This window comes from Cyprinodon variegatus, unplaced genomic scaffold, assembly GCF_000732505.1.
Source record: "Cyprinodon variegatus isolate N-32 unplaced genomic scaffold, C_variegatus-1.0 Scaffold49, whole genome shotgun sequence".
Lineage (NCBI taxonomy): Eukaryota > Metazoa > Chordata > Actinopteri > Cyprinodontiformes > Cyprinodontidae > Cyprinodon > Cyprinodon variegatus.
The window spans coordinates 1,925,521-1,951,470 of record NW_015150502.1 but is presented as its reverse complement, the minus strand read 5'-3'; the positions used below and the strand labels follow the sequence as shown (position 1 = coordinate 1,951,470).

The window sequence follows — 25,950 nt, the reverse complement described above, 5'->3', positions numbered from 1 at the left end:
GAAACCTTGCCTCATTAAAGGAACGTGCTCCAACCATAGAAACACAAGATAAAACCCCCACTGTGAGGAGAATCCCATCAGGATCTGGACCATGCTCTGTCATTACTTTACACAATGATGGGCATTCAGGATCAATCCTGCAATGACAGCTACAACTTTTACTTTGCTGCACACCTGTTATGAAAGGAATTTTTTTTCTACAAATCTCTTACCATTCTCTCAGCATAATTTAAAAAGGGCCACTTAGTATTCACTTTACATCCTGTCCTTAGCTGCCTGCCCCACCATCCATTTCAAAAATAACGGTATGCCCTGAAAATACCTTTCACACCCTGCAGTGACTTGGACAATTGTTGAAGGAGACATTTGGCTCCTACTATAAAACCACTCATGACTCATATTAAAAATCAGAATGCAGCTTTTCCATTTCCTCTCTCTCTTTCCCAAAAATATTTATTAGAGGCTGGCCAAGTGTGAAATCTTACCAAATCCCGAAGTGGGGCTTATTATAAGAAAAGGGGAAATTATTTAATGCAACCTTTCTGTCAGTGGGGATCTGGGAGCTTTTTGGTTTGGTTGGCTTCATCAGACAAGACCTTCAGTCAACCGAGCTGTCAGTCAAATTCAAAGCGACTATTTAAGGAGAGTCATCTCCGTCAGGCGGACCTGTTGATTTTCCTACACATGTTCAAACATGCTCGCTTATCTGAGTCCGGCACAGGAGCTATAAAAGCTCACAGATGCGTGAGCAAATGAAAAGAGTTAGGAGAGCATCATTTGCTTTTGCTGCTGCGCAGATAGTCAGAAGCCTTCATCTATGAGAGGAGCGCACAGCGCAGCTGCTTGGAGGAGGCGCACTGAGGCTCTCCCAGAGTCCTGCGAACAAAATCTGAATCCAGCCCAAGGTGAGTGGCTTACACCGAAACGCGCAATTGTTTGTTTTTTTTTTTATTTACAGCCTTAGGGAATTAAACCAGGGATATGATGAGTACAACTTAAAAAAAAATACTCCTATTTTTTTTTATATATATATATATAATTTAAAGTTATTCACGGATCCGTTTTTTTAATCCTTGGCGCAAAACATCTGTTTAGATATCTTATTATTTAAGAGATGGTAAATTCTAACTGCATTTCATTTTATGTGTAAATTAAGGTATTCAATCAAATATAATTACACAGTATAAAAATCATTAAAAAAAACTTTTTAGCCGAAAGGAGTTTATTTAATTCAAAGTGCAGTTAATTTTCTGTATCATTCGGTTTGTTGTTTTTTATACATGTTGAGAAATAAATAGATTTTCTTCCTTTGCTTTCTGCACAATGGAGGGACATCACCTCCATCTGATATTGTGGCATCAACTGAGCGCACAATCTGCTGCAGCCTCCGCATTCTTGCAAACTGGAATCAAATCTGAACAGTTAGAAATAAAAAGAAACATAGTAGCCTATATATTCAAATGATTACTTGGGGGGAAAAAATGCTCACTTGTTAAATGCCTTGTATTCTCAATTCAATTAAATTCAGTTATAGGTTTTATTATTATTTCTTTAATTTTTTGTAAAATGCACATAGAAAATTTTGAATTGTTTGCATGCAGACACTTTCCTGTAACCCAACAGAGATTTGTTCATTTTACATTTCATCAGCAAATCAACTTTATATTCTTTAAATCAAAATCTCTTGAAATTTTGGAAAAGTATAGTTTTCCTATATCATGTTTTTCCTCATAGAGCTGCATCCCACCGGAATAATTTCCATATCCCACTCTCACCATCCCAAACCATGTGCTTTTGTGTGCACATCCTTCAAATATCCTTACATGAGCTAAATATAGTGCTTCAAGAGCCACCAGCTCTGGTGTTGTGCACATCAACATTGCAGTATGGATAGTCGTTTGTCCACAGCAGGTGAGTCATGTAGCAGAGTTATTATTCCATCTTTGAATTGAAGGTCTGTTCAGGAATACATACTGCATATAGTATACTTCATGTCAGAATTACACTGCATCTGTTTCTAACCTGCAGAGTTTTTAAACCTAGTAGCAAATGTTTGTGACAGACTTTTTCAAATTACTTTGATTCATCACGATTTACCAATGAATTCTAATTTCTCAAGGAAAGCCAGAGATACTGAGTGAAAAAGGCAAAAGGAAATAGACAATCTTCGACACCCCAATGTCATGGTCAGTTTGTGGAAGGACACAAAAGCAGTGTTAGCTAATAAGTCAGTCTTGCAGAGAGAGAATCAGGTCGTGAAACAGGATTTAAGAAAGACGCATGGAACAGACAAGGTAACAGATCTATAGGGAACATGAAGTCAAAATACTAATGGAAGAATCTTGTGATGAACAATGACATTTTCAGTATATACCTGCATAAATAGAGAGCCAGAAGCGGAGAAATGACAAACAACCCAGTTGTGCCAGAATGGAAAGTGGAGAAGCTGGGTCAGAAGACTAATTAACATAGATGGAGCTGAGCTGGGACACAGAAAATTATCAATCAAAGGAGGAAGATAACAAGGGAATCAAGAAATAAAATACTAATGCAATAAAAACAACATACAGATATAAATAAAGAATTTAGCAGGACACAGTAAGAGCTTCCAACTGATGGAAAAACAAGAAGGAAAATTATGAAAACACAAAAATCTAAACTGCAGTGCCTGGAGATTGTGACAACACATTCCAAATGCATACAGTACAACAAAAGCAGCTTTAATCAGAAAAGCTGAGAGAGAAAAAAACTCTTGTGGAAGCATTAAGCAATAAATAACATTAAATTAATCTAATATTTAGTGAAATATATTAAATAATACTATATTCATCCTTTTTGGAAAAAGGTGGAAGTCTTAAAGTTCATAATTTTGTACAATTACAAGATTGTTGTTATGTTAAGGTTAAATAAATCTCAAATTGTGTTTTAAAGAATCACTGGTCTGTGTAATATATTGCATCAGCATTGATCAAATGCATTACAGACACCACTAAATAGTTTGTAAAACATGAAGTTACTAATTTATTTTAAATCAGATTCCAACGTTAGCACCATCAGCCACCTGTAGTAAAATCAATGCTTCCTTCACATGGCTGGCATTCATTTCTATTTCATTTACAGGCAATACATTTTAAAGAATAATCAGGCTCAGAGAGAAATAGGTAACTGTTTTTTTTTTTATTATTATTTGCTTCTTTTGTGTGTCTTGGTCAGAAGATCAGACTCATTAAAAAATCTACAGTGCAAATTGTCTGAAAACACAATTTATATGAAAGTGAAAATGATTTCCTTCCTATACTGTAGGTCCACCTTGTCCTTTTCTGGATGGAGGACACAGGCAGCAGCTGGACACCAGAGCTCACCACTTCATATATGCAGCAGGATGATGGGAACGACACGGGTCCAGTGTTTGAGGTGGTGCTGCAAAACAGCTCGTCCAAGCGCATCCCTCAGTTTGCTGGTGTGGAGCTACTGCAGTCATTCAAGCTGCTCATCATACCCTGCTACACTCTAGTGGCCATCGTTGGTGTCTTTGGCAACTACCTGCTCCTCTATGTGATTTGCCGCACCCGCAAGATGCACAACGTCACCAACTTCTTTATTGGAAATTTGGCTTTCTCTGACATGCTGATGTGTGCTACTTGCGTCCCCTTCACTCTGGCCTATGCTTTCAGCCCCCACGGCTGGGTGTTTGGCCGATTTATGTGCTACTTGGTGTACCTCATCCAGCCGGTGACTGTTTACGTGTCAGTGTTCACACTCACTGCCATTGGTGTGGACAGGTAAGTTCCAAAGATTGGGGGAATATGGAAAAGTATTTCAATCTGTAGTTAGTGTGTGGAAATCTTAAATGGAAAATATTATTAGCATGAAGAAGCATTTACAAAGTTTCAATTTCTCTTATACCTTTATTGTTTAAGTTACCGTTTAGATAGACTTATATTTAAACCATTTTATAGCAAACAAGGGAAAAAGGTGAGGTTAGATTTGTTCTGCAGGGTCCACCTCAGCTGCTTCATAGAAAACCCCAAGTGATCTAATGTTGCCTACTGTAATTTAAATGAAAGAAATAAAATACTGAAGAACTTGATAAGCTAAGTAAAAAAATAAAAAATCCAAGCTAAAGAGTTGAAAAGAATAATTAAAAAGTTATTAAGTTAAGTTAAAAATTAAAGTTCTTGTATCAGCGTCAATGTTCTGAGGGTGATGTAACAAAGAACTTTTGTTTTTTTAATAGTTTTCGAAAAATTTGAAGGTTTACAAATAATTTTGACCATATTAGGGCAAGGTAATGTATATGGTAAATACAATGACCGTGTTTTTACCATTTTTTTTAATCTAACAGAGATAATAATGTCTTGTTCTTTCCTCTAATGACACTGTTGACCTGGATTTTTAAATGTCAAAGTATTTCACTGAGTTCCTTATAAAGGGTTAAACATGTTTATATTTTGTAGTTTTTTAACCAAAAGCAGCAATGTAATAATGTAACCAATAAACCCAAAGTAACTAAAAAAAAATAATAATAATTTATTCATTTATTTATGAGCCGCTGCATTTAGACTACTTTATTCCTATACCCCCTAAATAAAATTAATAAAACCCATTAAATATAATCCATGCCATCCATGTCTAATTTAAAGTCAGTATAAATGGAGCTGTTCTGTAAAGGTTAGAGAAAACTGTAACAAACTTTGAAGATCAAGCAAACAGCAGGTAGTTAATGATAATGGCTAATGTAAGGTTGGAACATCTCACAGATCCATTCTCTGAACGTGGAAGGAGTATGGCAGAAATGCAGACTTACTTAGAAATAGCCGTCTTCCTAAGGGGCTGAGTAATGAGAGCATTAATCAGAGGAGCTTCAACAGGCCCACGTTAACTTCGGAGAATATATATTACCTGTCAGCAGGGCAGCTATTAGATGTGGACTACAAAACTTTGGTCTTAAGAGAAGAGCAGCCAAACACATGCTGTCTGAAAAGAAGTTCATAAAACTCCTTTTTTAGATTTCATACAACCAAAATGAAATATTTGAACTGCATCTCACCCAGAATCCAATATTCCAGAATTGAAACTTGGTGGTGGCAGCACCATGCAGTGGGGTTTCTCTTTCTCTGAGTTAATGACAACTTTATTTGAAGAAAAATTGAAATTCTGGTAGACAAGTTAAGCATTTATGACTTTGGTGAATGTTCATCCAACAAACCTAAACCTACAGCCAGGACTATAAACCAACAGTTCAGATAAAAGAGGGTTTATGTTAGAAAGACAAAATCTAGACCTAAAATGATCTGCTGTCAAAGCTCTCCACCCACCTTGATTGAACTTGAAATATTTTTCAAAGTACATATTTGCAGAAGCTCAAAGCTTAGAGATGTACACCAAACAACCTTCAGCTGCAATAGCTACTTCTTCTGTACCAAGCATGGACGGAAAGGGGGCTGAAATATTAATAAAATGAATGCAAAAAAGCATGCCTAACATTTGAAATTTAAAAAGAAAGAGGGAGATTTTGTATAATTTTCTTCACCCTCCAAATCACGCCATATTTTGTGTTGGTTTATCACATTAAATCTCATTAAAATACATTGAAGTTTGAGGTGATAAATGTGACAAAATGTGAAAATACAGTGTTGTCAATCTGTTTGTATGACACACTGATTTGAAGATACATTTTTATTTACAAAGCCTTTTAAGGACATGTGTCCTCCTCTTTCTATCCTTGCAAATGCAAATGCATGAGGATAATAAATCCTAAGGCTCCTTTTTGTATGCACAGCAGGCCTTTCAGTGAAGATTTCCTGCTCATCGTATGTCTTCATAAAAGTGTATCCTCACTTCTTTCTCTCAGTATTCTTAAGCACTGAAGACATATTGTCCATTAACCTTATCTGTTTGGTTAATTTAAATGAAGGAGGAGAGTGAAAGGAAAATTTGGCAGAAAGTGTCAAGTCTTCTCTGTTGCCATGTTGCACAAAATCTGCTGTGTCTGACCTTGGCTACAGTGCATTGCAGAATCAGACTGGATATTTTGAAGCCAAGGTACAAATCCAATTTTCCTGGCTGAAAAGAGCCCATTTTGCATCCGACTAGTTCATTCTAGTTGGAAGTCATTTCTGAGCAGGTGTAATTTGCAGTACTCATAGGAGCATACAGTAATCTATGCTTCCATTCCTGATGGCAAGCTTTCACTGGGGTTGTTCATCTTCCACCCCTGCAATGAGTCATGTGTGACATTTTCCCATCAGTTTCCATCCATCTTTTGTAACTCTTTCTCTGTGTTTCCTCCCAGATATTATGCTACAGTTCATCCACTGAAGAAGCGAATCTCAGTGTTGGCGTGCACCTACCTTCTGTCTGGGATCTGGCTGCTCTCCTGTGGTTTGGTGGCTCCCGCTGTGGCTCACACATACCACGTGGAGTTTAAAAACGAGGGTTTCACCATCTGTGAGGAGTTCTGGATGGGTCAGGAGAGAGAGCGGTTGGCTTACGCCTACGGCACTCTCCTCATTACCTACGTCCTGCCTCTATCGGCGCTCTGCATCTCCTACCTGTGTATCTCAGTCAAACTGAGGAACTGTGTCGTGCCGGGCCACCACACCGAAAGCCAGGCAGAGGCCCAGCGCCTTCGCAAGCGCAAAACCTTTCGCCTCGTCAGTCTAGTGGTTGCAGCTTTTGGCATCTGCTGGATGCCCATTAGTGTGTTCAACGTTCTGCGTGACATTGACATTGGTCTTATCGATAAGCACTACTTCCTGCTCATCCAGCTGCTCTGTCATCTGTGTGCAATGAGCTCGTCCTGTTGTAACCCTTTCCTTTACGCATGGCTCCATGATCGCTTTCGCGCTGAGCTTCGCAAAATGTTCACATGTCGCCGCCGCATTGGCATCTCTGCTAACAATTGTGCCACAGCCAGTGTGGTTTTGTGAGTCTCTTGTGCTTCATGCTTATCCTGACAATCTTGTGATTCCATTAAGGTACAGCTCTGCAAGTATAAAAAGGAACTCCCACTTAGTCAACCCATTTCATTTGAAAATGTATATTGTCCTATTGTTAACCATTCTTCAATGACTTTAAATGAAAATGTCAGGATGTCAGTGTTTATTTTTAGATAAAAGTCTACAAGATTTCCTATTCTAATGTCTTCTTACTCTGTTCAATAAGCCTTTACTACATAAAGGTGTCTCGAGGTGTTGTTAACAGTGTGGAAAGATGAGCCACTAATGCACAGTGAAGTCACTTAGGGTACATCATTTACTGTAATGTATTTTTCATCTATTACTTAAGGCTAGTTTCAGTTCAGACATAATCATCAAGTCTCATCTGTGTTTGAGCTGTGAAACTAAAGGCAAAGTCAGCTGGAATAAAATGCAGACTACTTGAATTTTATTGAATTCAACTACAATTATTCTACTACAGTAAAGCTGAAAGTCATAAATTGAATAGATTTGTTAAAAACACATTTGTGAGTACAAAGTTTGATTATTTTTCGATTATTATGCAAACCCAAGTCAGTCTCTTAAAAAAAAAAAAAAATAAATATAGCAAACATAGATGAAATGAGAACAGAACATGATTGTGTTTCAGGTGTTTCAAAAACTGCATTGCCTATTACAGGTTACCAAGAGGGTTGTTCAAGATAAAAACCAGTATGGTTGTTTGTTTTCCACAGGGCTAAATGTGGGCATGAGCTCTGGGGTAGTTTAGCTTAGCCCCATTGAAGCATAATGAATAAAAGCTGATTAAAGCTGCTGGTAGTACCACTACAGATGTTTATTTCTCAACACTAGTGGGAGACTTTGGAGAACTCCCCAAAGTAAGTGTTGCAGGCATGAACATGTATATCTGGCTAGAACTAATAGTCTAGTTGGTGTTTTCTTTTTAGGAAGCATATATAGCCTAATTAATATAGTCTATTAACCTAAAGCAACATGCATGGTATGGTTGTTCCTTGTCAGGTACGCTGGTCATTGACCTTGACCAAGGCATCTTACAGTAGTACTGCAGTCATTCCCTGGACTGCCATGGCTATCACTGCCCCTTAGGGACAAATGCAGGGGAGAAATTTCCCACTGGGATCAGCTTCATAGTAATAGTAGGCCACTTCTTTGATTTTATTTATTTTGCTCAGGCTACTCGTAAGCCCACAGCCCACCAAATGTTGGAGGGAAATATCATTGCCATTACTATAAATATATAGTAGGTAGAAATTTTACATATTCAGTAGTAAAATGTCACTGGGGATGGTATGGGGGGATGATTTTTAAGATTTTTTTTTTAAGAAGGGGGATGCCATCCCCCTAATCCCCACTCAACTGTGTAGATCATCCCCTTTTTGCCACTTTAGAGCCTGCAACTGGGACAATATTTCTTATCCTTTTAAAATATAGTTCAAATGTAGGTGAAGAAATTTCTGAATTTCCATCCAAATTATTTAAATCAAGCACTTTCATGGTCAAAGGGGTGTACAATACAGCACCTGTGTAGACTGTAGTTATATAACATTTCTGAAAGAAGAGGTCGCTCTCAGTGAATTCCAGTTTGTCACTGTGAAAGGATCCAACCTGTGGGAAAATATAGATTCAGAAAATATAGATATTTTGCACATTCATTTTCCTGTTACTTCATTGTGATCAGCATAGAGTGACAGTAATATGTTTTTGGCCCCTAACAGTTTTTAGCACCTATCAATGCATATCGGTCCCTGCTTGGCCACCCCCATGAACTCTTTCTGGAACCATCACTGCTGGTGACGAGCTGCAGGCAGTGACTGTGATGGACAAGCAGCAGTAGATGGATGGATGCATAAATCTATTTTGGTGAAAACATGTGAGTCAGTGAGTCAAGCTAAACAACAAGTATTAGTCGTCATTATGGCAGAAGAGTCACTCATGACATTTAAAAGTTGATTCAGAAGCATTTGTGTTGTAATAAAGTTTAATACCACGTGGCTTTACCATGAATGGCAAACCTAAAGAAAACTGTGATCAACTGTAATGCTCCTGTTTGGAAATTGTAGCTTTTTATGCATCCTGCATTTTCTAGAAAGAAAATTATGCCTTGACTGGCTAAACTCATACTACTGCTTTTCCATAAACGTATTTTTTCTGACTGCAAAGAAGAGGGAATATTTTCTACCCATTGGTGATCATTGGAATGATGGAGTCGGTTCTGGCTGTTGCAAACATGATGGTCGAACTGGTACTGAATTTTAATTGTGGCAAAAGATGCAGGTAATAAAGTAGGTCTGCAGGAGGCATTGCTGTGAATTGAAAATGCTCTTACATCAAAATTTCCATAACCATTCACACAAGAGCTGACCAAATGGAAAAAAAATGACCATGTCATTCTGTGTATAGGTTACCAATATAAAGTGAGTTTGGCTGATTTAAGAAATGGTTTCAAGGATAAAAATTTCAACACTGGTCCGGGCATGTTTGGGTGCTTCAAATACTGGGTAATATTTAACTTGAACATCAGAAGGCTTCTTACCCTACGAGTTAAATGGGAACAATGCAGAAATTCCTTCATTTTTCCTGTCAGTTGTTTACAATAAACTGTCCACTGGCGTGTTTCACAAAGATGCTTTAAGAAAATTGTACATCAAGGATTTATATACTTTTATTGTGCCAAAAGTGTGTTAAAGAAATAAATAAATTTCTGCTTGGTCCAAATATGACATTTTAAACACATATAGGCTTCTTTTTTAAAATGAGCACTTTTATAAAGTAAACCCTATACAGGAGCCATTTCTTTCTGCAATCCCTGTTGTTCCATTCTTAAGACTATTGTTACTTATTTTCAACTTCAGATAATTTTTTAACGGGGGGGTGGCCTAGTGGTTAGGACACACTGCAGGGCTTTGAATCCTGAGGATGAGAATTTGAAACCCACCCCCACAGACTAGCCCCATCCGCCAGCAGCCAAAATAATTTTTGCCTGCGAGTGGTCTAGCCTCGATCAATGACCCAGGCCCTAGAACTGGTGGGCCAATCACAATGCAGAGATCCGTTTTGAATTTCTGGATGCAAAGTGGGCGGAGTTTTGAGGGCGTGACGACAAAGCTGTACTACGTCACTGTCAGTAACGCTCATTGGTTAGAGCGTTGGCCAATATGCTCAAACAAGGTTTGAAAGACAACGGGTTGTTCTAATCAACAATCTTCCGATGTCTCATTCATCGGGGCCAGACTAAATTACACATTCAATCTCACATACTATCAATTAGTAAAATACTTTTTCTTTTTTTTTTATATATTTGAAAACTGGTAGATATAAGAACTTTTAACATGTTTCCATGGACCCATTTATAGATTATATAATTACCATGTGAATGGCACAAACAGCTTTCTGGAAACCAAAGTTTACATCATACCATTTCTTTAAAACAGATTAGTCATAGTTTAATGGTTTTGCAGAAAGACAAGAGGAACACAATTGGTATGAGTGTAATGAGATAAAGGTTAGAGTCTTTATTACAAATAAAACCAAAACAGTTTAAATGTTACAGATGTTTTAGATTCATTAAGCAACACATTTTAGAGATGAAAGAGAAGAGATATTATCCAACAAATCTCTCCAAAATCTCATAAAAAGGCACAGTTCTTTGCATATTGAAAGGAAATATTTCTGGCTTTTATTAGTATTAATCTGACACCTAGACTAGGTTGGATTAGAACAATTAGCTGTTAATTATCTTTGGTAAATATCTAATACATGTAGCAACAGACAATCAGAGTGATCCAAACAATTGATCAACTATAGAAACACAGGATTCTGCACAATTACTTCTCTACATCCCAAACCGTTTTGCATAGCTTGGTTAAATGCATAAATACAAAATTATATAAGACACGTAGTGCAGTAGCTACTTGCTTTTAGCTGCTGGTTTTCTGAACAGCCCCTGCAGCAACAATGAGCACATTAGTTCTGAAAGGACTGAAAGGCAGTGTGATATCCCACAGTGTTAGCTACAAGGTGATGGCTGTTGGTTACAGAAGCTTTCAAAAAGGATTTAAAAAAAAAAGGAATATAATGATTAAGACTTCAGTGGTGGAAGGAAAGATACACACATGTGAAACTGTTGAAAAAGGATGGGTATGAGATGAATCACCAGGAAGCAGTAGAGTCGAGACAAAGGATCAGAGAAGAGGTAACTAAAAAGCTATAGTGTGCTCTGTCCTTTACATCAAGTTTATTAAGGCTGGTTTAAAACAAACCCAATCAATCTGCTGTACCTTAGAGTTAAATAAAGACTTTAATTTCAAATATAATAAAACTTCACTGCTTGTTACTACAGCAGATCTTCTTAAACACCTCAAGCTAATAAAAGTGCATATATTAAAAAGACATTCATAGTGCTTCTACCTCTCAGTAGGATGACAGCAGTATAAATACATTTCTGATAGAGTTCAGTAGCCTCTCTCTGTTCGCTCACACTGGCTTGGTAACAGTTAGAGACTGCAGGATGGTGGGTTTCTCCTCTATGACCCGGACCAGCAGATTGTCGATGTACTCCTCCAGCTCTGTGATCTTGGCGTCTTTCTTGGAGAGGTCGGTCTGCTGTTTGACCACCAGCTTGATCAGCTCCTCTGTGGTCAGCTGACTGTAAGGGCCGCTTCCCACAGAGTCTTCCAGCTAACAGAAAAAAAAGGACAATGAGAACATTTGAAGGAGTAACATCGCCAGTGATCCCTCACACCCCCACCATGAACGGCTCTCCCGGCTGCCCTCTGGGAAGAGGCTTCACACTATTCCAGCAGGATCTGCAACAGCTTTTCCCCACTGCCATCAGACTCTACAACTGTCTAATCTATCTTTCTAAGATTCTGCATCACACTTGAAAACATATTTGCACTACCAACATGGCTGTTTTTTTCATAATTCCTTTAAATAGAACACAACTCAATGTTCTACTGCATTTTGCACCATATTAATGCCTTTTGTACCGACTTTAAAGTAGTTTTCTTTTTTCTCCTACACTGTTTACATTCTGTTCACTGCTGCACTTTATAAATGGAAATGCTTGTTTCACTGCTAAGCTGCTCAATCACTGTTGAAAAGCTTGCATAGAAATTTTGTTTTGTATACACTCTGTATACAAAATGACAATAAAGGTTCTCTAAATCTTTAGGTTTAAGGAGTTGATTTTATATCTGGTGAGATTCTGATTGGATGGAACAGAAGTGGGATAGAGAAGGATGGTTTCGACTGGATCACCATTCATTCAAGAAGGTATTCATCTCTTTTACTCTGATATTACCAAAAATATGGTGCATTCAATCTTTTAGTAAAATCCCACAATTCATTCTGAATTTTTTATTTTTTTTCTTCCAGTCTATAAAACATTGTTTACCTTAATTTTCCCAGGGGTAGTGTCCCAAACTTTGATCTCTTTAGCAGCAGGGGAGCTGGTGGACTGGCTATCAGATGAACTCATGGGCTTCACTGGATGAGGCCTGTTGAAGAAGACAATAAGTGTAGATTAACTTAAACCGAATAGAGAGTTACAGCAGAGCTGGTGTTCACAATGTCAACATTCCATAATAAGCAGATCAAGAAATGTAAAATTAAAGAGGTCATATTATGCTTTTTAGGTTTCTTTGTTCTTGTTTTTCAGGACACATTGCTAAAGAGCTGCATAACTGCTGAAGCAAAGTAAACTTTTCTGGACAAAGAGATTTTACATAAGCTTAAAAAATGTTTCACAAAAGAAAAACAAAACCACTGAAATGCTAACCCCCTGTAATTCTCATATTAAACTGTAACCTGTAAATAAGCATAATATGGACTCTTGAAGGCCATCAACTTTATGGTGATTCCAGACTCAAAGAAATAAAACAAAAATCAGAATGAGGACAGTTTCCAAAAGCCAGAGACAACAGTTGAACCCATGATCCAAATGAAAAACCTCTCCTCCTTTCTCCAATGTTAAAGCACCGTGCTGAAAGCAGTTTGATCATGAATGAATCAGAACCAAAAGTTCACAAAAGCAGACCTCGTAATCAGCCCGGTCAATCTCACCTGCGTGGACTCAATCCTAGCCCACCTCCATTGTTACTCTGAGTACTGACAGGCTGGGCTTCGGAGGGAGACACCCACGCTTTCAACAGCGGTTTTCCTGGTTCCTCCAGAACAACAGAGAGGGGCTGGGAGGAAGGAAACGCTGACTGAGAAGGATCCTCCTCTCCATAGAGACCATTTTCTGGTTTGAGGTCACTTTCAGGCTGCGCTGGGGCGAATGCTTTGCTGCCCCCTCTTGCAGAGACCACTTGACTGGTTGTGGTTGAGGCTGTCGGCTCTTTAGATTCTGGTTCTTGTTGGGATGTGAAAATGTTCTCAGAGCGAATGGAAGGCAGGGGAATTTTTCTTCTTGATGAATTCCTCCTCTGAAAGGCAGGACTGCCTGGGTTTGAATGTTCATCCTTTTTTCTGCTCTGGGCTTGTTTGACTGAATCATTGCCATTCAAATTAGCCAATGTATCAGCCTGCTTCTCCTGATTAAAGCCGTTATCAGAATTATCTGTCTGCTCTCTCCGCACATTTCCTGATTCTTGATCAGGCTTCAGCTTTCCTCTGGAGTCTTGAGATAGGCGCTCAGAGTTGGAATACTGAAGAAAGTTTGCAAAGTTTTCCCTTTCCTTTTTGTTCATGCTGCTCATATTTAAACTGGAGGTTTGGACGCTTGGCTTCACAGCAGATTCCTTCTGCTTGGCTGGCTCCGTGCCACTAACCCTTTGTCTGGGTTTAGCGGTCGGTGCTTCCTTGTTTGAGGAGACTTGTGGTTTCCTTTGATCATCTAATGGAGCTGTATCAGCAGCCGATCTGCTGGGTGGTCTGGATGTAGGTGTGGCTGCAGCTGAGGAATGCGGCTCCTTCCTTTCTTCATCTTTTGACGTTCTGCTGCTTGCTGTGGTGGTTGTTTTAGACGTAGGTGAAAGAGACCTCAGGAGAGAGTGTGGCGTGACCTTCTGGCCATGTCTTTGACCGGACTCGACCGCTGAAGGAGGGACTTGAGAGGCAGAATGCCGAGGTGGAGCTGGGGCTGCAAATTTCTTTGTTGACACAGGTTTGGTCTCCTGATGTTTCCTGATATCAGGATTTTCTTGCATTTCGTGAAACCTAGACCTCGTCTGATCCACTGGTCCATCCACACTCATCTCAGGACCCATAAGCTCAGGTGTACAGTCTCCATGCTTCTTACTGAACTCTGAGACTAAGTTATCCCATCGAGTTTCGCCCTGCACTCCGTGTCTCTTCTGAGGAAAGAGTGTATTATAATCTGGAAGCGGTGGAGAAACCTTTCTTTGCTGCGAATCATCATCTTCTACATAAGCAGGGTTCTTGAACTCTCTGACCGGAACCTGATCTCTTCCAGAATGGGTTCTGTGTCCAGAATACAAAGGTGGTAAAGGTGATCTTCTCCTCTGATCCGCCATGGTGTCAAAAGATCCTTCAGAATTGACGATCGATAAATCTTCTGTGCTGCCACGCGGAGAACCGGACGGACTTTGTCTGGCGTTAGCGGGGGCCACGGATGAGTGCAAGCTGGAGAAGGTATCAGGGGACTCCAAGGAAATGCTAGAGAGGGTAGCCTCCGATTGGTTTGGGGAAGGACATGGCTGACTGGTGCTTTGGTAGTCAGCAGGTTCAGACTCCAAAATTTGAGGCAATCTGCCAGGGAGTGAAAAAAAAAGGCCTACAGGTCAGTGTGACCAAAGTCTCTTTCAACGTTCAACCCATCACCAGTTAAACCAGGGCATCACATTTCGCTAAATGGCTTTATGACCATTTTAAAGTAACACTATGGCAAAGACTAGAGATGTACCAACTTTCCTCTGAAATACGTCAAACTAAGAAATAATCTTTATTCATTAGACACATCTATCAGCTTCCTGCAGGTTCAGGTGATTATGAAACATTTTTGTGGAAATTCTTGAAATCCTTTTCATTTCCTCATCAAAGCTTGTTTCCTTTATGTTTTATCTCAATTATGGAAACATTCAGTCATAACTGTAACCATTTGGCTGATAGGAGCCCTGACTAATGCATCTCTGATCAAAAGTATTCACAAAATAAAGTTGGGACCCATAAAGGTAATAACCAACACCCATGTGAAGTTTATCACGTTTCTATTTTTAGCTGCTGTTTGACATGACTGGACGCCACAATGAGATCATCACCTATTAGATACAATAAGAAAAACAGCACCGCACCACAATTTAAAGAAAGCAAACCATGTGGAAGGTGACCTTCAACAGGACACAACTAGCTGCTCTGTCTACAACTTCATATCTCTAAAACCTTTAGGAAAAGTTGTAAAAAGAGGAAACAACAAAACTCATCTTACCATTGTGATCAAAAAGCTTCCAGCTCAGACCAAGAGACAAGCAAAGAGGAAAAAAACAACTAAAAAACCAATTTCAGTCACCCCAGAGCTCCTCACAGAGAGGAGACACTATCGCTCAGTGGCTGCCTATGGCCGCGGTTCTCTACACAACCTGTTCAGCAGCATCTTTTCAAACACCAACCACGCCTACATTCTCAGACCAGACAAAACTAGTTTAACAGGTCTGTCAACCACCGGCTGGCAGTCTGAGTTAAGCTGATACAAGACAGTAAAAAGACAGATTCACAGATTAATAATAAACAGGGGGGGTTCCCAGGTTTCAGGATTTTGCAAGCAGGATGTTGAGAAAAGCAGAAATTGTTTCTAACAATGTTTCTCATATCTGTGCATCTTGCTTCAGTTTTGTCCTTTCTGCAATGCTCCAGTTAAAACAAAACAGAAAAAAACCCGTGGTCAGGTATTTACATTTCAGTCAACCAAGCCCATGAGGAAAGGACTCCTCGGTGTCATAACATTGCTGCGAATAGAATTACGTAACTGTGGTGCAGTTTGGTGTAAACAGTGCTACAGAGATAGATGCAGGCCTACCTGGGTTTGACTGCAGACACTTTAGCGGTGCGGTTTTGGAAGACCGTGGAAGAAGGCGTTTGTGGGTTCCGGCTGAATTTCAGGGGATCAGACGGACTTTGGTTGGTGGCAGCTGGAGGATCTGAGTGGACGGGGATGTCTTGGAATGGATTTGTGTTGTGGGACACTGACTCAGTGCGAGGGGCTGCGACAGGAGGCTGCTCCTCTTTGGTCTGCTGATGGACGTCGTCCTTCTTTTCCTCCTTCTTTCTTATCATTCCGAACAGAGAAGTGAGCCTCTCAGTCATGGAGGCCTCCTCTTGGTGTTTGTGCTCCTCTCCTTTTCGCCGTTCCTCTTCAAGCCTCTGGTTTTCAGCTGCTTCCAGCCTCCTGCGCTCTTCCTCCTCTTCCTGTTTTTTTCTCCTGGCTTCATCCTCCAAATAGCGTCTTCTCCTCTCCTGCTCCTCCTGTTGTCTTCTCTGCTCTTCCTCCTGCAGTCTCCTGGCCTCTACCTTATATTTCTCCTCTTCCTCCAGCCTCTTGGCCTCTGCGATGCGCTTTTCCTCTGCCTGCCTTCTATTCTCCTCCTCTTGATGGTGCTGTTGCGCCTGTAGAGTTTTATCTGTGGATGTGTTACCATATAAGGGTGCTTGTGTGCCTTTATTGGTATCTGCAGAGGCATCAGATGTGTGTTTGTGGATATCCTCCACCGAGCCTAGGCCTGAGCTGTTCAGACTGAGAGTAGATCCAGTTTTAGCTTCTGGTTCCTCAGTGTAGACATGGCTGCCGTTGATGCACAGGTTGTTCAGCTCACTGTTGCTCTGCTTGGAGCGGCCCAGTAAAGAGAAACCACCCAGAGAAACCTTGCTGTCAGAGCTGCCTGTTCGCTTGTGTCCTAGGAGTTTGAATTTCTTTTTTCCTGTGGGAGGACAAACAGGGAAGCATGATGTCATTGTTGAGATGGAAATCACCCTTATTTAAATAGCAATGCACAGCACTCAGAAGCCAGAAATGTCCACATAAACAGTGCAAACAGGGTGTGGAGAGGTTGAATTACCTTCAGAGGAATCGATATTGAGGCCAGACGAGCGGCTGGCAGAGAGGGACGAGTTCTTTTCAGGGAGGGTCCCGAGTGTGGACATGGACTGGGAGATGTTACGCTGCAAGTTTGATTTAGAGGCGAAGGGATTCTTTATTTTAGGTTTCTTCTTTCCAACAGAGGTCTGATTAAGCGACTGTGCATCAGCTTCCCCCTCGCTGTCTGTGAGCACCTGGCTGACAGGGGGGACGATGGCAGACACCGAGTCAGAGGGGCCCTCCTTCTTTTTTCCACGGACTTTGTCCTTCAGCTTAGAGATGCGAGAGCGCGGCTTGTCCTCCATCGAAAGGTCAAACATGCTGGCTGACATGTTGTTTCTCATGAACTGGATATCTAGGAGCACCTCCCCTCGCACCTTGTCCTCCTTTCCAGACTTGTCCACCAGCTTGTACCAGCTGAAATGAAATCAGAATGTCACACATGAAGATCAAATGACATTTATTTTTTTAACCACAAAAAAAAATAAGTTAATATGCACAAAAAACTCGCCTCGAACAGACCTCATCAAGCATTTACTCCTTAAAAAATGTTTCCATTCATATAATGGTAATATTTAAACAGTAATCTCAGACATTTATTAAATGTAAAACTGCTTCAGACGTCAATACAGACTTGATCTGCACAAAATACCACAGGCGTTGAAGCTGGACATTTTTCTAAAACTGTCTTCTGGATGGGAGTATCTACGGAGTGCAACATGTTTTATATAAAATTTTAGAATAATTGAAGTGTAGACGAAATATCAGGTGTGAGCATTACACCAACATGAAATATATAAAGTCCCTCACCTGGTTTTATGTTAAATTTAAATAACTCTACCCAATACATGCAGCTCCTTAGATTTTAAATATTTTGACTTTAGAATTAAGAGATTGACTGATGCAGTGTTTGAGGCCAACTGAGTCTAACTGATCCCCAATATATGATTAAAATAAAAGCAGATATTGTTTTTTATTCCTTCAAAAAAAAGGTTTTGTCTGAATACTTCTCAGTAAATGTTTGAATATAAGAAACAAAACAAAGGAAAAATACTGTTCCCCATCCTCATTTTGATGACAGATGGTTCTATGAAAACCTTAAAACTTATTTCACGGTTTGATTTTTTTTTTTTAAACAAACTATTTCTTAATTATAAAATGTATTATGTGGCAAAGTGGTGTATGATGATTTTACTTGAAATTTCATAGTTGTGCAGCAATAAGCACTGATGTAGGACAATGATGAAATCATTCATATATAAACTAAAATAATAATGTAATGTTTTTAAATGTTTTTATTTTTATTTTTTCTGACACTGTTTTTATGCTTTTGTACGGTGACCTTGAGTGTCCAGAAAGGCGCCTTTTTAAATAAAATGTATTATTATTATTATAAAAACAAAACAAAACAAAAAAAGCTTAAATGCTTTCTGACCCCAATAATATAAAATAAATACAATAAAAATAGCATCAACACAACCATTTAGTACAACTACTTTACGGCTCCTGCTCACTGATGTTATTACCTCTAGATCAGAAAACTCAAAGAACTGTACTGTAAATGTTGGATTGTAATTTTGACTCTAACTCATTTTGTCTAACATTACAACTCACAGGTGGTCTGTTTGCTTAGCAATCAGCTACCTCAATTTTCCTGATGTTCACAACCTGAAACATTTAGAGTTATATATAATATTTTGCTGAATTATTCAAGGTTCTTTTCATGAATCATTCCACTTACTACAGAAAGGCATTCTGACAATAAAAACAGCTACACAGTAGTGTTTCTGTGTGCTTTTCTAAGTCTTTATGTTAATTTATCATCTGTTATCAACTCTAGCTGTGAACAAGCAGGACGCAATAGAAAAAATGTCCTTCTGGACAAATAAGACTAAAGCAGCATTTTGTACCAACACCAGAAGAATAACTATCAGCACAAAAAAACTCAAACTAATTATCGTTGCTGAGGGTGGGGGTAAGAATTTCAGTTTGTTTTGCTGCGACAAGACCGGAGCACCTTGCTAGACTAGACTGGACAGAAAACCTGTTTGAGAACCAGAGGATTCAGAAGAGACAAAAAACTAAATGGGAAAAGAATACACAAGGGAGACCTAAAAGGCTGGATCTCAGTCCAAAATTTGGAAAAACTTTGTGTGGGCAAAGACCAACAAAACCAAATTAACTGAAGGTATGTCAAACCTTTCAATAATGCCACAGCAGTAAGGTCACCCGAAACAGGGATTCAGGATAAATTACTAAACACAATCCTCTTAAGCTGGTTTAACAAGTTATGGAACCTGGAAAGAGTTGTTTATTTGCACCACAAACCCCCTCCACACATGCGCCTCTGCATCATCGCCTAGTCTTTGTACACAATATCACTGATACTTTAGCTAAAAACAAATAAGGTCATACGATGGAGGCTATTTAAATAATGACCTTCATAACTATCATTAATACATATTACAGATGCAGAACTAACGGAGCTGTTTTACTACCAGGAATATTTGAACTATATTGGACTTATGACACCATTTAACTTTTTGTTTAGGTGTAAACTAGGCTTGTCCCGATCCGATCCATGTATAGGATCGGGACGCCGATATTGGCAAAAAAATGCGTATCGGCAAAGCATGTAAAATGCCGATCCAGTTTAAAAAAAAAAAAAAATCCGGTCCGTATTTTCCAGTTTCGCCGATTGAAACGATCCATTCTACTATTTTGTGCCAGTGTTTCCCTGTTTTGCATTTTTATTAAAACTTACAGTAATACTTGCACCTTTAACTGTTTACGGTTTTACTGTTCACTGTGCAATTTCAGATTGCTATTCATAATTTTGTCCAGTTTGTGTTTATCTCTTAATAAACAGGTAAGTTTGTTGTTACCAAGCATTGTGTTTTATTCAATCTCACCTAATTTAGCTGGATAGATGTTATCAAGAGTACTAAAACCCTTTTCAACATGAGTCTTGCAACTAAGGCAAAATACTTTAACTTAAACTTAAATACGTGCTCGGATAGGCTGGTATCTGCCAGTATCGGTATCGGATCGGAAGTCCAAAAACAATATCGGTATCGGATCGGAAGTGCAAAAACCTGGATCGGGACATCTCTAGTGTAAACAGTTAAAGTCAAAATTGGAGAAAAAAAAATTCTAAGAAAATGAGACGCAAATACAGAAAATATAATAAGTTCTGCCCTTTCTCCATATTTGTTGATAAAATAGTCCTATTCCAAAAAGTATTTAATGACTCTCTTACCTCAGAAATTAAACACATAATACTTCATTAAAATTCTTTGAAAAGAGAATCATTTGCCAATTTCTTACAAATAGAAAACTAAGAAATCTGATTAACATAAGTCTTGATAAAAAAAGATAATCTAACATAAAAAAATTATTAAAAGAAACTAATTGTTATGACTGCGATTTTGGTCTTTCAGGGGAATAAATGTGTGACCATAAAGTTAATTCAGTTCAATCTGCATGAAATGACCTATGATCTGGTTCTAAGAAATACTGAACTTCTACAATACATATACTGTTCACAACTCTACAACAAAGGTGCACTCAAAATAACTTCTTTTTAAATACGTCATGTTTGTTGAAATGAAAAAACCCGTCCAATTAGAGTGGCGTCATTAATCCGAGTACAGCTTCCACGTGCTGCTGGAGGGGCTAAAACGGGTGCAAACAAAGCCTGACAATTACTGCATTGTTAAGCCCACACCCCAGAGCCTGTTTGTTGCACTGCATTACCACTTATTGTCAGCAACGGTAAGAAAGAGAGTTCTGGACAGCCCCCTTTAAACACTCACCAAAACAAACACAGTGATTACAGGTGGGTCAATTCTGGTTTAGCAAGTCAACTTGGTCAGATGTGCATACAATAACACTGAGTACAAGCTGCCAGTATGGACAGAATCAGTGCATCTCTTAATCAAATTTCTTAATATTTGCTTAACTTATCCATTTAATCTTTGTAGCGAAAAACCTGCTTTAAATAAATCCCAGTACAAACATTTGTGCAAAAATCTTCAAATTTGGGATCTGCAGCACGTGTGATTTCTTCTTGCCGCAGCATGTTATGGAAAAATAAAAAAAACAGTCAGGAAGCAAGTGTGGGAGTGACCCAACATTCCTCTGAATGTGCAGAGAGAATCTGCACAGTATGTACAGTACAGTAATAAGCTAAAACTACAAAGAGTTTAACTCAAACATTTTTCATCCTCCCACCTCAAACCAGAAGGGCTGAGTCAAACAATTACTAATGAAGTCAGACCATGAAGAAAGGCAGACAACACTTTTCAGTCAGTCAAGAAATGTTTTGCTGCTGTTGTTCAAAGCAATTCCAGGAGGGAGTGTACCTCGAGTGAAGACGACGTTATTAAAAAGGATGTCAGGGTGTTTTTAACTTCTGCTTTGTTTGCATATAATAGAGTTAAACCCTGACGTTATGTGCTAACTGGTCCTGCTTTACAGGTTTACTCTAACCGCTGAAAGAACTTCTGTTTTACATATAATTATTAACAGAAGACTTGGATCTTTTTAAGCAGCACCAGTCTAATTAAAGACCACAAAAAATAGGCGAGTTTAAAAAAATCTAAGCAACACCATACTTTTACTGTTAAAATCAATTAAGATGATTATTTTTTTGTGTGGGAGATTTATTATCATTATTATATGAAATTATTTTAAAAGGTAAGGAAAGAAAGACGTCTTCTACTTTAAATGAGTTTCGTTAAATATGCTGGTTTTGGTTATGCGTCAATATAGGAAACTTTGAATACAATTGCTAAGCTCTTTGTTTATACAAAAACAGTGTCAGGTGCCTGGACACCTGACACTAGGGAACAGAGCCTGCAAGACCTGCAACTTCCCCACAGGTCCTGCTGACCTCGATATACCGCTGGTAACCAGGAAAAACATCCTTAACTATTTTACCTTGATTCAACAAGTTAGAATAAAAAAATAAAATCTGACTAGTTACATAAATATGTTTCTTAATGGTGTGTTTTAATCGCTGTTACAGTCATTGTATAAAGGTAACAACCAGTAACATCTTAAAATAATTCAAGTATCTCCATAACCTGTGAATGTGACTCAGTTTATATATTGAATCCCCTGATTATCAACCTTATAAACACTTGGTTTATCGTACGTTAAGAGAAATGTTCACAGTAAATGACTAAAAACTGCTGACAGAAACACTACATGAGATTTTTTCCAAACAGCCTCATTTAGCACGAACCTTTAGATACTTCAAATTTTTTGTTGTATTAATAGGGCTTAAACTGTTTAAGTTTCACACATTTCAGTTCTATCAAGGCACGTGTTCTCTAAATAGGGCTCAGAATACAGTTACAATACTCAAGTGGCTGATGGAGAAAATCTGTACTGGCTAAAATTTGACAAAGCACTACTACAGTAGTTAGTCTTTGATTTACCAGAGTAAAGAAAGAAAAAACAATAAAATAAATAACTTACATAAGTGAAAACTAAGGGTGAGTATCGGCATGGGTGTTGTTATACGATACGTGTCACTATACGATATCGCAATATCACTATATTAGCACTCCAATTAAGGATTATTTTGGAAATTGATTAATCTATTGAGCATTTTCTCAGTAATTGATAGCCAAAGGTTTATTAAAGGCTTTTTGCAAAATTAAACCAGGTGAAACTAAAAATTTTCCTCTTGAGGAGTGCTGGACAGAGCGTGTGAACAGACGAAAACTATGCATATCTTAAATGTTTCAATATTTATTTTATTTTACAATTTTGCTATAATTGCTACTTAAAGCTGTTTCTCTGTCACTTAAAGGTATGTTTTAGAGTTTCAACTATCCAGGTAATGACTCATTAATAAATTAGTTGACGATTATTTCAATAATCGATTGATTATGATTAATTGGATTGTTTCAGCCCTATACTATATATATACTATATACATGGTCACATATGCAATATTTTTCCCAGCTATCAAAATTAAATGTATAGATATTTTCTTTACCAGAAGATATTGATCATTTAGTTGTTTTGGTATCCATGTTGTTTGGGGTTTGAGTCAGTCCAAGTCCTCTACTGTGACTGCCTCAACTACAGATAAAGGCGCTGCGCCGCACAGCAAAAGGGCTCCAAAGAGCTATCTGCTAGAGTGGAGGTGCAAAGGTAGTCCATTTTCATTCATTGTTTTAGGTAAAAATGATTTGTCATCTTAAAAATGATACTAGGAAGTGAAAGATCGATATTATATCGGGCAAATCACGATCACAAGATATTGGCAGAACGATTTTTTCCCCCCACACCCCTAGTAAAACACATAACCTCCCAATTTATTTCATCCATCATTTAAAAAAAAAAAAAGCACAGCTGCTTTTCACTGGAAATATGACAATATCTCACCATTATCATTTTTCCTGCTAACTTTATTTGCAAGCATCCAGTAGCATCTCAGGAGTATTGCTTCCTCTAACAAGCAGGTTGTAATAATTTTAGCCTGTTCTGCTTAACAAAGTGTGCCTACCACTGTGGTTTTTGGGTTGATTAAAATTTCCCACCACTTCTTTTATTTAACTGCATCTGACCACTGCTAGGGGCCATTCATAGGTTACCCCTTACTGGTGATTTCCTGGTCAAATACAGGGAAAAGTGCTTTTTTTTTAAACAACTTTTTTCCATTCTCTAAATGAATAAACAAGCCAAATGTTTCCCAATGCCACTTTCCGGAGGTTATTAAAAACACTTTCAAATTTTTTTCCTCTTATTTCTACAGATGCACTGTAAAAATAAGAGAAATCTGGTTTGCCATGATTTTCTTTTGTTAAGCCACAAAGAAATTTGTAAAACCTCAAGGTTGTCCACATTTCCAACAAAAGCACTTTAGGAAAAATAAAAAAGGCGAGAGTTATTAGTTTGGATGCATTTATTGGATGTCTGAGTTTACTCCATTCAAAATGACGTCTGATCAGTACTGAAGTGGGGCCAAGTCTGAAGACATTTCAAGAGAGCACAAGCATTAAAAGCCTACAAAGGGAATCATTGTTGGAAAATATAAGAACCAGATATGTGGGGTAATGCTTTCATCATATATAACTAATGGATAATTATTCAGGTTTTCAAGTAAAATAATCAAGACTCCTAAAACATTAAAGCAGGTAACTCATTCCAAAGCCAACAGAATAGCTCGCTTTCAGGTAGCATACAAAGGTTTCAATGTCACACACCGTCTCACCACAATGAGAAGCAGGATAGTAATCTAACACCATCTACTTCAAGGAAAAAGAGAACATCTGATCCCAGTTTGGATGTTGAATCCTGAGGAGTCAGAGTGAGCAATTAAGGAAGGGAGAAGCAAAGGAGGAAACAGCGAGGGTTGAACTTCGCTACAAAACTATAAAAACAAACTGAGCAAACATTAGATAAAACTTAAAGCTTGATGACAGCCAAAGCCATATAATGAGGTCATTTCAGTGTGGTAACAGAGAGCTCATAATCTCTAGCACTCAGTCTTTCCAAAGGTCACTTTAAAAATAAAGACAAATTGAGGAAACAAACCAAGAGTGACGTTAACAGAGCCCAAAATAAGACGCTCATTTTTAAATTTTTTCGCACAAAAGAGGGTGTGTGCCTCTCAGTTCAACACCAAGGCAGTGTTTTTATTTTGACTCGTATTACACCCTTCAGTACGTCAAACAATAAATGCCCTCCTCATACGTGTAACGCATATCTGGGTGTGTAAATATGCAGAGACTAAGCATTTCCCAGCAAACATGTGAGATTATCTGCCGCACCGTGAGAGGATGATTTCTAGGTAAGCCTCTGTCATCAAGGTCATAATGTTGGCTTCAGACCAATTTATGAAGTGAGAGTTCAGACAAATATTCAAAACAACTTTAATGGCTGCATACCAAGCAGTTAAATGTTTTTTTTTCTAAATTACAGGGAAGCAGATATAAGATATTCTGTTAAAGTTCAACTTTGTGGAATGTAAGAAACAAGGACAAATCAAACATTTATGTTTTTAAAAGCAGTAATACATCCCTGCTGCTTTCAGTTCTAAAAGGGCTGACATTTGGACGTAGTTTAATGATTATAAGCCTTATCTAGGCAATGCTACTGGAGTCCGACTTTAACTCTAATCGGCTGCTGGTTCCACAAATCTGATTTGAATGAAAAACACATTTCAGGGTCTCTAGAGGATTCACGGACATCACGAGGAGTCATTCTGATCAGTTATGAATCAAACACATTAATCCAGGAGTATAAAAAAACTTTCCAAGTTTGCAAACAGACACCACTGGCCTCTATTGAACTCAGGTCCACTAAGGTTCAACCCAGATCAGGTTCCTTTATACAAAAGAGAAAACAGGGACGGCTTTCACTGGTGCTGGTCGGTTAAATAAAAAGATATTGAAACAAGCAATAAAGTTTTCTAATTTTTCTTTTTAACAGTGTCCTGTCTGGTGATCTGGCAATAAGAATAATTGTCTTGATGCCAAAAAGAGCCCAACAGATTTTGCTTTCACAAGTGGAGCAGTACGGCTATCACCATAGTGTTCCGCTTGATCTAAGCATATATATCGCTTTATTATAATTCATGCAGGGAGTATTACAGATTTTATGGACACTGCAATGTAAGAATAACAGGAAAGGAAAAAACAAAAAAGGAGAAATGATGAAAGAAAGAGGGAATAAAATGGAGATAACAATAAAACACCTTCAGTCTGCTTCATCACCCGCAAAGAGATGTAAAAAGAACAGCACAACCGATGGATATAGTATAAGAGATACAATAAAGTAGCACCTTGATATTACCATTATTTAATCTGACATCTATACTGTGGTAGGTGAAGGTAAGAATATGGGCTTTCTGTATGGAAGTGAATCTCTAAGTACCTGGAGCCAAGCTAACCTGACTCCGCCAGATGAATTTGCTCCGCATATCCATCTGGAAAC

General features: G+C 38.4%; 2 protein-coding genes across 3 annotated transcripts in view; one reads left to right on the top strand and one right to left on the bottom strand.

The window, feature by feature from the left end:
• Nucleotides 1-782: 782 nt before the first annotated feature.
• Nucleotides 783-7,435, top strand: LOC107082297 (prolactin-releasing peptide receptor-like). The gene is made up of 3 exons (XM_015370897.1): nucleotides 783-905; nucleotides 3,304-3,782; nucleotides 6,296-7,435. The coding sequence occupies exons 2-3, from the start codon at nucleotides 3,325-3,327 to the stop codon at nucleotides 6,930-6,932; spliced, it is 1,095 nt and encodes a 364-aa protein (XP_015226383.1). The 5' UTR covers nucleotides 783-905; nucleotides 3,304-3,324; the 3' UTR covers nucleotides 6,933-7,435.
• Nucleotides 7,436-10,433: 2,998 nt separating this feature from the next.
• The window catches only part of LOC107082308 (rab11 family-interacting protein 1-like), a 17,710-nt gene continuing 2,193 nt past the window's right edge, over nucleotides 10,434-25,950 (bottom strand). Inside the window, exons 2-6 of one of the 2 annotated variants that reach the window (XM_015370908.1) lie at nucleotides 16,976-17,412; nucleotides 15,940-16,837; nucleotides 13,026-14,675; nucleotides 12,358-12,460; nucleotides 10,434-11,639 (exon numbers count right to left, since the gene is read on the bottom strand). In XM_015370908.1, coding sequence (XP_015226394.1) covers nucleotides 11,436-11,639; nucleotides 12,358-12,460; nucleotides 13,026-14,675; nucleotides 15,940-16,837; nucleotides 16,976-17,412 — 3,292 coding nt within the window. In that variant the 3' untranslated portion in view covers nucleotides 10,434-11,435. The remainder of the gene's footprint in view (nucleotides 11,640-12,357; nucleotides 12,461-13,025; nucleotides 14,676-15,939; nucleotides 16,838-16,975; nucleotides 17,413-25,950) is intronic. The other variant, XM_015370910.1, reaches the window with a different exon arrangement.

Excerpts from the sequence above, each read along its gene's own strand:
- LOC107082297 (XM_015370897.1), top strand. The coding sequence starts at position 3,325 with ATGGAGGACACAGGCAGCAGCTGGACACCAGAGCTCACCACTTCATAT. Across the intron at positions 3,783-6,295 it reads ACTGCCATTGGTGTGGACAG|ATATTATGCTACAGTTCATC; the intron begins GTAAGTTCCAAA and ends GTTTCCTCCCAG.